We start from the raw sequence: 13808 nt of genomic DNA on the forward strand, positions 1-13808 counted from the left end.
GATGGAGCCTTGAGTGACACGGTCTAGTGTGAGGCACCCCTGCCAATGGCAGAAGGTTGGAACTGGATGATCTTAAGGTCCTTTCCAACCCAAATCATTCTATGATTCTATGAGGAGAACCATCCCTTGCTGCACATGTGAGGTGCATTCCTGCCTGGGGTCTGCAAACCACTGGATGGACTATTCTGGCCATGGTGAAGGATCACTTGCTCAAGGATGGCTCTGAAATGCCAGCTACTGCTTTGCTGAGGCATTTCTTCTACAGTGGCCCCTGAGACCAGAGGGAAGGTCATCAATGGTGAAATGAGTGGCTGATTGAACAAGGACAGAGCAGTGGAGATTATTCATCTTGGCTTTCGGTGCTGCCTCCTATGACGTCCCCCTGGACTAATCGATGAAGAGGACTGAAAGAGATTGAGCAATGCAAGCATGAAAGACTTACGTGTCATGGATTACTTCTGGAATACTCCCAGGCACCTTGAATCACCACTGGAAAAAATTCATTTGCGTCAAGGCAGGATGGGCCAGGATGTGCAGCACAAGAAGCTTGTGGATTCTGATACAGCAAAAACACATGCAAGGAGCATAAAGAGAAATGTCATTGGTATTCTTTGCTGGTATGGAAACCCAGCTTACCGGTCTCTACTGAGCAGCATTAACCTGAATATACAGTATCTGAATTCCCACAAGAAGCCAGGCAATTAGAAAATAACATTTGAATTCAAATCTGAGCTTCTGAAAGCCGGAGTCCTCAGTGTGCTGGAAACTACCTGTGTTCAAACCCGCCTCTCATCCTGAGGCCACACACACCCTGGGGCAAGGATTTGGCATATTATCCATGGGAGAGTGTTAACAGACACAGGCAGCTTTTAAACATCTCCAGGGTGCCTTGGTTTCAGGTTTTGAGCCAGCAGATGTATCTGATCAGCCTTCCCAAAGCTCCTCTCCTCCCACCACTGCTGTTGGAAAGCAGCCCCTCATTCCCAATTGCTTTCTCCCATGTTTTACTTGCCTAAAGCACCAAACGAAATTGAGCGTGTTTAAACAGACAGAGGTTTGTCACACAAAATGTGAAAGTCTGCAAAAACTTCACAGTGGGGAGAATATAATTGGGATAATTGAAACTGGGAAAAGGATCTGAAATGCTTTATAAGAGAAGTATTAAAAGGGATAGTTTGGCAGAAGGGAGACAGTTTATGGTTACTAGTAACAACTGATCTATTAGAGTGTAGGGAGTATTTCAGTCTTTCAGAGCAAGCCCTGCTGAAGGGCACAGAGATGGGCAAGCCTGGGCTGGTAACAGCACCAAGGTAAGGCCTGGAGCACCAAGCAAGAGGCCAGCACACAGACTGAGAAGGCTCCTCAGTGCCTGAGTGGAGGAGCTGTGCTCTTCATCCCAGCAAGTGAGTCCAGGATGCTACTAGTTCCACATTCTGCGTCCAAGAATGATTTCCATAGTCTGCAGCTTTTCAGCCTAGCAGGACTGAGATGGGAGGGAATACAAGCTACAGCACAGAGCTCATCACCAAGCCTGGAGGTCACAGACTTCCTCAGCAGGATGGGTGGGGGGCTCTTCCATTCCAGCTGCCTGCACGTCCTGACCCAGATGTGGAATTTGTGCAGCTCAACCGGGACAGGTGCAGCTGCCACAAGCGGATGCAGTGTCCTGCAGCAGCAGCAGCGCTGGCTTCCATGACTCTGACCTTGCGGGTTTGTCGCACCCTGCTGACAGCCCCAGACAGCCATCTGCTGGGCAACTGCTTCATAACCAGTCCAGAGCAGCCAGGATGGTGATGCTCTTTTTCCCTGCCTCGTAGGAGATGAGAGGGAGCTCAACAGAATGCATTTGACAGGGCAGCTGCAATGGGCAGTTTTAGCACCAGTGTCTGGAATTTTAAGACAGATGCACATCCCTCTCAGTAAACTTCAGTATTTCTGGAGCACGTGAGTAAGACATAAGGGGGGAAAAAAATCCATCCTTAGACCACTTCTTAAAGCTGAAAGCTGCTTTTAGTCATCACAGCCCCAGCACAGGAGTCAGAAATGTGGCCAGAACAGCTAGGGAACCAGAGTACCGGAGTGCATCTGCAGGTTAGGCAACACAGAGCCATAAACACAGACCTGGTCCTCTTGAAACTAGATTGGATTTAGCCACAGTAAACCTAGAATTGTGTTTAAAACCATTTGAGAGGTTAGTGTCCTTTATACACCACTTCTCTGAACCAATATTAACTCAGCAAGAATGGGGAAGCAGCTCCAAGTGACTGGGATAATCCCACAAGAGGAGCTACCTCACTCTGTAAAACACAAGACAGACTCTGTGGAAGGCAAGTTCCCATCTGGTCCTTCCAAAGAACTGGGAAGGAAAGTGGGATTCAAGGTTTTTGCAGCAGCACTGGGTGAGTGGAAAGCTCTCAAGGCTGACCCTGCCTGCAGAAAGCCAAAGGTGCAGACTGTGTCCTTATGGTACAGGCCTACAGACTGCACCAGACCAAGGACAAACTCTCGGCATCCTTTCCTGTGGGCCATCAAGACAGAAGCTTTCATGTACAGCCGCCCTGTATCTGTGGTCCACGCTTCTCCCTGGAAAAACATAAACCACTTCCCACAGGCAAGATGTGACTTTTTAACACTAGAATAACATCTGCAACACAGCTCCTAACAGGACTTGCACGACAAACATGTGAAGAGCAGAACATTCATTTCCACAGCTCATGTCAGAAATCCAACAGCTCAGAGGCAAGGGGTTAACAGCTACAGGCAGCACAACACAATGTACTTCACAATCACATCTTGGAGTTAAGAACTGGAAAACATTTGCAAAACTAACCATGCAAGAAGTGAATGAACAGCAGCACACGTTCCAGCCAAGCAATAGTTAGCTTTATTGAGTTTCATAACACTGCATCAAAATCAAGAGAAATTAGAATTCCTTTTTGCTTCTTAACATTAGTCATTTCTCAGTGAAAATGTGATTATGTTTAGTGATATTAAGAGCAAACAAGGAACAGGATCAAGAATAAAGTTAGACAAGACACAGAACCATTGTCTCCTTCAGGTACTCCCCCTGGTGTCAGAACAATGGAGCTCTCGGAAGTGCTGTTAAATTTTCTCAGGTCAGTGTCAGGGACTGAATCCCAGGACACAGCATCAGATGAATCAAATATACCATGGGTTGCTATGAACTGTGCTGTACTTTTGAAGTCACATTTGGATATCTTCACTGGGACAGAAAGGGATTTATGAGAAAAGTTCAGGTTAATCAAACATGTTTCCCCTCTGGCTGCCTCAGTAAAGCCTAGTACAAATGTTAAGCATAGTTCATTTTCCCTACTAGTTCCACAGAAAAGATCAGCGTGCAAGATCTGATACAGCACCTGTAACACCTCCTGCCCCCTGAAACATAGCTCTGGCCTCCCCTGCTTAGTTCTGTGCTTGCTTCATTACAGGCATATAAGATGAAAACATAGGAATAGCCACAAGTAAAACTACAGGAGACAAGAGTGCTCTAACACTGCTTGTAGACACCAGTGCGTGCAGCTGCTAACATACACCCTGAGTTAAGTACACACTGCCAAACAGCTGTTTTGAGGAAGCTTTTCAGCATTAACAGCTACATGTTTCTTCAGTAAATAAAGAATTACATTATAAAAAGTGTCCCCTTCCTCCACGAGGAAGGACTTAAGGTAGCATGTGTAATTGTGTAATAGTGATAGCTGTCTGTTAGCAGCAGTACTGCTGTGCTACATCGGCTCAGAAGACAGGTGAATCACCTCTAACTCCTCATCAACTCTGTTTCAGAGCTATGGCTTACGTTTCTGAACGGCACATAGCACCACCTAAAGAATGTGAGGAAGGCAAAAAGGTATTAGGCAAGCAATCATTCCTGAAACTTCAAGTGATCATTCATTTATTCCTTTGAGGCAGACTTGCACTCTCCTCCTCTCTCATTTCCAGAGACTCCCTAGTCTTCATAGACCTGGTGCAACCCAGTTAAGAAACTTCATAGCAACTTCAAACCCAAGGAAGCATGCCTGGAAAAGAGAAAACACACAGACCACGTAAGTATTCTAAAAACCTGATCCAAACTGTTTTTCAAATGCAGCACTATGCACACCTGATGGGGCTGATGGGGGAGGAGGAAGAGAATTAAAAAAGGCCTTGGACCAGAGGCAAGAATTCTACTACACCCCTCCAAAAAGGCACAACTTCTCTGTTCAGTTCATTATTTACTGAAGGGGAAGCTGGTCTAAATTTAATCACGGATTTCTGTCTTCTACTGGATGTAGGGTCAGTAGAGAAAGACTATCAGAGAAAGTCAACAAAAGGCTTTCACACAAAGCTTTGAAGAAAGGTTTATCTGGTGTTCCTCCTAGACTAAGGTACGTTTTTAGAACCAGATAGCAACAGCTAAAAGCACCTGCAGAGACAAGAATCTCACTGAAATGGTACAACACTGATCAGCCAGTTCTCTCCTCTGCAGACTGCAAACATTCCCTGTGAGCAGCCATCCCCGAACCCCAGCTGGGATCACAATTTACTTACTGCATTAGCAGGAAATGCCCTTATCATTACAGCTGTGAAGCCCTTATACAGAGATGCAACTCCTTCCTCTCTGATAAGTTCTCTCAGCACATCTCTAAAGCCATTTGGATATTTTCCTGGAGGAGCTGAAAGGGATGCAAAACAGATTAGTAGCTGTGAGGTAGCCACAAGCATAAATTTAACAGCCCAGGATTTTCAACAGCTTCATACTGCTACGCCATGTGGGTGACACCAGAATCCAAGCATTGCTTAAGCTATGTTGTGACAACATCTGCTCAGGAAAATTAGCTCTTTCAGTCAAAAGCAAGCAAACAAAAGAAGACATCTTACTAAAGGCTCAGTAAACACAAGGTAAGTGCTCACCATCACCACGAAGAATCTACATCATCAAGTCCACCAAACCACCTAAAAAGCTACTTGGGTTCTTCACATACGTGTCTCAAGCTCAAGACAAGCTCCTTTCCAGATGCGTTCTCAGATGGCATCTTCCATTGCTGCCCATCCCATTCCCAAAGCACCACACTGAGTGTGGTTGTGACAAGCTGACATAAAACTCACCAGTCTGGAAACGGGATTTCAGCACATCTGGTGGAATGGCAACTGCCCAGTTGAAGATCCCAGCCAGGCCCCCAGCAAAGAGGATCCTTGCAGCACTGAGGTCATTCACACTGTGGTGGGAGGAAAGGAAAAAAGAAAACAAACCCAGAGAAAGTTAAAAAAGAAGCAAATTCTCATCTGTTTTCACTAAGGTGACAAAGAGGCAGCCCAGATGAGAGCCAGAAGGCAGCACAATGCTGCAGACACACACAGAGCACTGAGTCTGAGCAAGATTTCCAAGAATTAGAGCTCTGTGGGCAAATGTACTAACTCCACCGGACAGGTTCATTCAGCAGCACAAAACAGCTGCTCTGTGAAAAAAGGTAAACAAAAGACTCAACAACCAAAATTCCCAGCTCTGTGCACACATAAGGGTGAAAAAGAAGAACCTTGAGGCATTGCTTACTTGGCTAATAAGACCCAAGGCTCAAATCTGAGAGAACCTCAGAATACACTTTTGATTGTCAGTTAACCCCAGCCCAAACCAGCTCAACTCACAAGATGAGCAACCATTTTATTTGATTTGTTTTGATGACACTGCTCTTTGTGTCTGGGGAGATCAGCAGTGCCTGGGAAGTCCAGAAAATGATGACTGCAAGATCTCACTAACCTCTTTCCTTCAGGGGTCAGAATGTTCTTCAGCCACTCATACGTCATGAAGTACATTCCGCTGGCTGGGACATCTGGTGGGTAAACAACAAAGACTATGAGTAGTGCGAAAGGAAGCCTAGAGGCAGAGCAGCCCCACACCAGCTCAGCACCACCACTGAGCACATCCTGATTCCTTTCTGAACCTCCTCTGCAAACCAAATCTTCTGTTGCTCTGGACAGAGGAGCCTGAACTTTCCAAGGAAGAACAGGTGCTAAAGGCAAGAACAGCGCACCCTTTCGCAAGCACTTCTAGAAGCAGCCTTTCAAGTCAGACTGTAACCTGCCTGCTGGCTGTTAAGCTAATGAAGAGACAGCTCTAAGCTTTCTTAATTACTGCACAGCAGACCGGAGCAGTTCAGGAGCTTTAGGAGTTTTGCACATTATTTGTTCTAATAATTCTATTTTGGGTTGTTTTTTTTAAGGTGCTTCCAGAGCCCACTCTTAGCTCATGCCTGAACTGGAGAATCACCCCAAGTTACATTGCCAGAGTTACACTGGTACCTGCTACACTTCCATGAAAAGCAGAGGATAGAACAAATTCCTAAACTGGGATATCAAAGCACAGAAACTGGGAAATGTTGCCCCAGTACAGGGAACAATCTAACGCCTTTCAAAGAATAAAGTACCAAAACACATGAAGGACTCAATGTCTGGCACAATTACTTCTGTTGTTGTTGTGAGAGGGGTCGTGACATCTGAGTCCAAAATAACCCACACTCAACTGGGTAGAAAGCAGAACTGCTGCAATCACCTCTTCCAAAGCAGCATGATACAGCGACAGTCACAGGCCTTCTCCCAGGGAAGGAAAAAAAAAAAGGAATACACAAAGCCCACTTCTGTATTTGTCTTTGCTCTTTGTTCTCTCTGCTCCTCTCCTGAAGTCTGTCATTTCTTTAGGCTTCTCACATCTTAACTACTTTCTATATCCCTCTGATCCCTGTCATCTAATCTCTTCCTCACTCACTGAGAATCTCATGTTTATTTCTCAGTCTCTTTGAGGCACTGGAGTAGCTCTGCAGACTGCAAAAAAAAGAAAGGAGGGTGACACAGCATCTTCAGTTGTCTAAAGGGATGGTGAGATCTATGATACCATGGCAGGCTTCCTCTCTTAAAGTACCCCACACAGAAGAAGCATCATGAAACCCCCATCAGTTACCTCTCATGAGGGTGAGCACAGTCCCCTTGTACACACCACGAATCCCAGCCTCACGGTACAGCTGTTTTGCACAGTCCAAAGAGCCACTGTATTTAGTTTCACCTGTAGCTGCCTGGATCTGAAGGATTAAAGTGATAGTTTCTGACTAATGAAGGTTTCTGGCTGGTGAACAATCATTCAGCTAATAGTTAGAAAGCCATGTGCATTTTTCCAGACAGGAAGGAGCACACACTCGTCCCACAGGCACTCCTGCATATGAAACCTCTGTGTCACTTCCTCAAACAGCTCTCTCACATTCAAGCTGAGGATTTGTTTACTGTTGCATGCAGAGACTAGACTCTCTTTTATTTTTCCATAGTATAAGCCTGAAACAACTGAAGTCAGTTAGGTAATTCTACATTTGCACTGACAAAAAGTCACCTTCAATTTGTATGCGAAGAAAAGCTTCCAATGTATCATCATGTCACTATTCCATGTGTTTTGGAATGCATTCCTTAGTTCTGTATTGGGAAGCTGTCAAGGTAACATTTCCATACTGAAAAAAAACCCAGACTTTTCCAGACTTTGAAGTAGACCAAGGCATCTGCTAGTGCCAATACTAGATAATACAAGGCTTGTGCTTTGTTAAATGGCTACAGCAATGAATGCTGGGTGTACTTATACTGTCATGGTGAGTTTGCATAATGCTTCTTCATGACACAGTTGCATTAAATGACAGTTGTCTCCTGTCAAAAAACAGAACAGAGTAAATACACTAACCAAAGAAGTTCCTGGTATGGAAAGACAAGACCCCTAAAATTAAATTCCGATCACCACTGTCCAATGCCTTACCTGCAAAAGGCACTTGATTCTCTCTCCTGGAGCCATGATTACTGTTGTGAACACACCTGACAACATACCAGCAGCAAACAGCTGAGGATATCTGCCCGAGGAAACAGAAGAGACATTGACACACACAGTACATAAGAAATGAAAGGCAGAAAGACACCTGTTGTCACCAGATTATGCTGTTCCACACAGTAGTAGTGGAACTAGAAATGCATCCACTGCTTTTGATCAGTGCAGAAGTGCCTCATCAATGCGAAATTAGAGCTAAACATTTAAGATCTCTAGGATTGAACATGCTGGTTCCCACAGCAACCATAACTCAGCTCTTCATATCCGCTGTATTAGTATTCCTTATACTCGCATATTTTTACTACAGCATTCCCCATTCATTTTTATTCCTAGCAGTCTCTTCCTCCTCCATTCTCCCACACTTTTCAGTGATCCCAGCTTCCAGACATATTCCTACTTGTGCAACCAGGAGCCTCCTTTCTGTAACCTCTCAGTCCCTCACTCCAGCCTCTGCCAGCATTGATGATGTCATCCCAATCATTCTGCTTCTGCTTTCACATGGCAAAGTCTCTGTGACAGAAATTCCTTACAGAAGCATCATAAACTTACCTTCAAGTCCAACCTCCTGCTACCTCCTCTAGTAAGATGACCTAACATCTCAATTTAACTAAATTCCACACCTCCTACTTCTCTTCACTTGCCCAAGAAATGGCATTCTATTCAGGTTTTCTAATTCTTCCACCTTTCTTTATTCTTAAATTCCCACTAAATCTTCCTGACCACTCAGACCTCCCTCACCACTCCACATGCACCTTCTGCTCAAACTGAGCTGTGAGTTTCCTAGCTGACCTTGGGATTAGTCAGGCCTAGAAAAGATGGAGCAAAACCTGAAGAGCCTCTTCTATCTCCTTCCTTCCAAATCTTCCCTGCATTGGGAACCACTGACACCCTGTCTGTCTCTAGACCTATAACCATGGTGCTAAGAGTCTGACCTTTATTTTTAAGCCTCATGTCCCAAGCACACTGTGTCTTACTGTGTCAAGTCTGCACCCACAGCACAGCTGGGCACAACAACAGTTCCACCATCTATTTGCTCTTTCTCTCCCACTGTTCTGCTTGAGAAGAGTTCCGCATAAAGACTCAAAACCCTACACTGCTCTTCTCCAGCTTGCTTCTTAAAGCTTCCCTTTGGTATGATGCGTATAAAACACAAGGAACAGAGGTGATTAGGCTGCTGGAAATAAGCCCACAGCCCATTTGTTTCCTTGTACTGTCCACTCCGTACTGTCCCCCTGGTCTTACCCTTCAGCCTTGTCTGCATGAGGACACTAAAACAGTGGGTGAGCAGTGCCCCAGCATCTCAGCACTGCTCCCTCTGAGATACCCGCGCAGAGGAATCTCATTCTGTCTCAGCAGTGGTTAGTGCTGCAGAGCCACATGCACTCACACCACCTGGGCAGTCCCCATGCAGGCAAGGCTCTAATGGAAACCACATCTCCATACCCCACCATGCATGGCTCAACACAGCGGACTCTTGATTTCTGACTGAGCTCCTGCGTATTGCAAAAATAATAGAATATAATGTCGCTAAGCTACAGCTCTGTTCCTGTAGAGCTAAAAATCCTAACTAGTTAACAGAGCACTTTATGGGTGGGGGGCTTTTTTCATGCCTAAGTTAGCGTGTAGAAAACCACACAATGCTTTCTTCGCTTCCTACCTCTTTTCCAGAAGCTTAAACATGCCTGAGAGAAGGCCTGCTCATAAACACCTCCCTTCAGAAACTAGTAATAAAACATTTCTGTGGCTATTACTATATCCTGATGTAAGGACACAGCAACAGTCACAGATAACGGGGGAAACAGAACCAGTACTGTGAACGCTATCAAGACCGCCTGGCCACGGATTTATTTTTCTCCCATAGCTTCTGTTACTAGCAAGACTGTTGGCAGGCAGTCATTATATAGCTCATACTGTACCCATCTAAACCGGAATTGTTCCTTAATGGCTCTTTCTTATGTAGAAAGGGAATTGCACAGCACCTGCCCACATGCTGTCTGTTTTTAGCCTGTGTTATCAGTCCCACGCTTCCAGAAGCATTTAAATATGAGTGTTTTAATTTTCAGAACTATATTTATAACCTAGGAAAGGAGACAAATTTACATCACACTCAACGTGCAACAACACAGCAGCCTGCAAGAGCCCTGGAGTGCCTTTCCCAACTGTCTGATTAACCCAGAAACTCACGTCAAAACGTCATCAGGTTTTCTCTGCTGGAGTCTTTTTCCCAAGCCAAATCCAAAGAAGCACACAGCAAACATGGGTGTCACTCCGACAACAGGAGCTGCCATTCCTCTGTATAAGCCTCGGACTCCCTGCAAGAAACAGTATCACAAGAATTAATTGGTTTTGCATAGACTTTGCACACATCAACTTACTGAGAACAGCCACAACACAGTGTCAGTCATACAACCAAATTAATCACAGGAATAACAGGGGCTGTTGTTCATTTGTAATGATACATGTTTAGCTGAGGCTCAGGGGTTGTTACAAGGGAAAGTTGTCCCTCCTGGGAAACAGGCACCACTTATACCCTTCTGTTCCAGTACTAGGCATCCTGTACTTATATCTCAAGTATGAGGAAATTCAGTTGAAAGTCAACAGAGTAATAGTCCTAAGGATTATTGTGAAAGTCTTCTCTTATTAGTAAGCGTGCTTTATTAGTAAGTCATCAAATGCAGTAGTGTAAAATCCTGACACTGAGCTTGAGAATGCTGGATTCATTCTTTAAATAAGGGAAGAGCCAGGAAGACCAACCTGAACAACTTCACTCCCCACACAAACTCAATTTGAAACAAGTTCAAGAGCAAATTGGGTTTTTTTTCCTTTCCCAAGTCAAAACCTTTTCAGCATACAAATTTACACTCCTGATGTTTCCCTTCAGCAGGCTACACACATGGAAAAATTTTCATGCAGACCCCAGCAGCAGCAGTTATTTCATTTATCTTGCATTTGAACTGAACTTTGTCTAACAGAAAGGAGTTATCTTTCTAGATAAAGGCTAAAGGCACAAATTAAACATTTGCTGGTCTGACTACCCCTTTCTTTCCTCTCCCAAAATAAATTACTGTATCTCAGTTTGTGTCTGTACTCTTATAGGCACAACCAACTGTAATGATACTGGATCTGGCTGAGAAAGACCAGACACTCCTGCTCAACCTTCCCATGAGCAGTTCCCTGCTTCCATTTCCTCCAGAGGGAAACAAAAGGCCTTGGCAGGAAGGTTTAATAGTTTTCCTCACAGAAACTGATGAGTATTGAGTAGGAGTCAAGAGGCAGCATACCTCTGAACTTCACATCACAAGGCTATTATTACGGTTCTGCTCTAACGTCCGTGCTTCAGCAGGGGTGTTAAAAAATGCAGGAGATTCAGGGCTAGAAAAGTATTTCAGTGCTTTGTAGGAGAGACTAGGGAACCAAGATTTACTTTGGTTGCATAACAACCTGTTAATACCATCATGAAAGAAGATTTTGGATATGAGGCAGATCTTAGTTACACAAGAAGATCCAGTGGTTAGAAATCAGACTTCAGACTAGTAAAGCAACAGCGGGGCTTTACAGCCATTGTTTCCAAGTGGTAAATAGCTGCTGGGAAAACTTGTGAAGCAGAAAAATAGATTCTATGTCACTTACAAGACTTTAAACGAAGGCTGCCTGTCTTTACAAAACCAAAACAGACTATGGTTCAATCACATGACGGAGCTGGACTCTTCACTAGGGACTGTAGTGATAGGACAAGGGGTAATGGGTTCAAACTTAGACAGGGGAAGTTTAGATTGGATATAAGGAAGAAATTCTTTACTGAGAGGGTGGTGAGGCACTGGAATGGGTTGCCCAAGGAAGCTGTGAATGTTCCATCCCTGGCAGTGTTCAAGGCCAGGTTGGACAGAGCTTTGGGTGACATGGTTTAGCAGGAGGTGTCCCTGCCCATGGCAGCGGGGTTGGAACTGGATGATCTTAAGGTCTTTTCCAACCATAACTATTCTATGATTCTGTATGTCTGATTCAGGAGTGAAAACCACTGTCCACCTTCTGAAAACTGAACAAAACTGCTATAACTGTCCCTCTGTTATCAAAAAAACAAACAGAAAAAGAAATAAAACCACCTATTAATGCTCCTCTGCCTTCCTGTAGATGGTATAACACATTATAGAAAAAAGTAAAAATACTACTTGTATCAACAAAGTTGATATCCTGCTTGTATCAGCATTTCCAGAGACAACTCCAAATACCAAAGACAGCAAGATTCCACTGACTACAATAACAAAGCTGGTAAACAACTGCCAACATTACTCCAGCCTATAGCTTGAGGCATTAATATCATACTATTTTGAACCAAAAGTGTCTAGCAAAATAGAGACATACATCTGGAGGTAATGTGGATGCCAAGTATTTCACAAGTTTTGTAATCCACCTATAAACTTGGATTAGAACCACTCCAACTGCCAACCCCAGAATGGTGTAGTCTCCAGGAGGGCAACATTCCCACATGATTCCATTCCTGCCACACAGAGAAACAACTGATGTTTTTAGCAGGTGCTGCAGATGACATGCTAACACTGTACCTCTCCAATCAGAGTCTTTCTGAAGCAGTCAAAGGTCCCAGAATAGAGCAAAGGCTGACCAGGCTGTGGCTTCGGCTGGGTTTGCAGTCTGACCTTGTGAGATGGGATATGAACACAATATTTTATTAAATAATACTATCTAAACTTTAATTCTGAGAATGCCTCTATATGAAATATATCCCTGGAAGTGCTCAAGGCCAGGGTGGATGGGGCTTGGAGCAACCTGATCTTGTGGAAGGGGCCCCTGCCCAAGGCAGGAGGTTGGAACTGGATGAGCTTTAAGGTCCCTTCCAGCCAAAACAATTCTATGGTATGGTGACATGAGATGACTGTTACAGAATAAGCTTTGTGATTGGACTTTATGATGTTGTTAAAGATTGACACCACTTTCACCCTTTGCAGAAGAGATGAGATTGAATTTTCATGTATTCATTATTAACATATTCAATGAATTAATCGCTGAGATGACATCAGGATAACAACCCCACCTCAATACCTGAGAGCTAATGTCGTGTCACTGCTCCACTTCACACATTTGGCGTGTGCGTGCACCCTCCCTCCACACCCCATTTGTCTCCATGTATCTGCCCTGTGCCTCCATCCTGTGTGTGCCATGGGTCGCTTCCGACTTCTGTCTGTCCCAGAGGGCCGGGTCCTCGCCGCAGCCCGGTCCTGACGGGATCAGCTTAGCCTCCCGACTCCTTCCAACGGCAAAAACACCGACGCCCCTATTTTAACGCTTACTGGAAACCAGCTGCTAACGGGACCTGGCGGCCTCCGCACCGACAGAGGGCGCCCCGCCGCATTACCAGCCCCGCGAAGTACACCGGGACCTTAAGACCGTCCAGCCTCCCTCCGCGCGGTGCACACCGGGATGTGTAGTCCTCCCACCACCGCCCGCAGGCAGTCGTGCTTTTCCCCGCGTAGTCCCCGCCGGCTGCCACAGACTGAACCGCATCGCACGGCACCGGGCCCTGTCGGCGCCCACTGCCTCACCTTGATGGTGTCCAGCGGGTGCCCCACGAACACCAAGCAGACCCCCCCGAAGCCACCAGCGAAGAAGTTCTTCACGGGGCTGATGGGCTGCGGCTGCTCCGCCATGGCGGCGGCGGTGGGTGAAGACCGGGACCAGGGCGCTGCCGCTCCGCCGAGCCAGTGCCACCCTGTCCGCCCCGCGACCTTTACCCCAGTGCCGGGCCGCGCAGCACGCCGGGATGCTGGGGGCGGTGAGCACGGGGCAGGTCGGGAGCGCGGCAGCAGCTGCGGGACCTTCCTCCATCGAGCGCTGCTACCGGCTGGGGTCCCGCCAGGCTGACAGCGGCTCCTAAGAGCACTTAGGCGGCTCCTTGGGGTGACCCCACGCCGCCGACTCAATCCCCTCCATCACCTCACCCCCCTTC

General features: G+C 45.8%; 1 protein-coding gene across 2 annotated transcripts; it reads right to left on the reverse strand.

Annotated features, from left to right (window-relative positions):
• Positions 1–2886: 2886 nt before the first annotated feature.
• On the reverse strand, positions 2887–13533 carry LOC308224925 (mitochondrial carnitine/acylcarnitine carrier protein). Of its 2 annotated transcripts, XM_080625297.1 has the most exons (9): positions 13405–13533; positions 12409–12501; positions 10031–10158; positions 7781–7871; positions 6950–7067; positions 5753–5825; positions 5104–5213; positions 4546–4670; positions 2887–4034 (listed from the first exon to the last, which is right to left on the reverse strand). In XM_080625297.1, exons 1-9 carry the CDS (start codon positions 13507–13509, stop codon positions 3972–3974), a joined length of 906 nt encoding a protein of 301 aa, XP_080481423.1. In that variant the 5' UTR covers positions 13510–13533; the 3' UTR covers positions 2887–3971. The 2 variants fall into 2 exon arrangements, with proteins under 2 accessions (XP_080481423.1, XP_080481424.1); XM_080625298.1 differs by lacking the exon at positions 12409–12501 and having other exon boundaries at positions 13405–13528.
• Between the last annotated feature and the right edge of the window lie 275 nt (positions 13534–13808).

The sequence above is a fragment of the Psittacula echo genome (assembly GCF_963264785.1).
Source record: "Psittacula echo genome assembly, chromosome: 9".
In the NCBI taxonomy this organism is placed as follows: Eukaryota; Metazoa; Chordata; class Aves; order Psittaciformes; family Psittacidae; genus Psittacula; species Psittacula echo.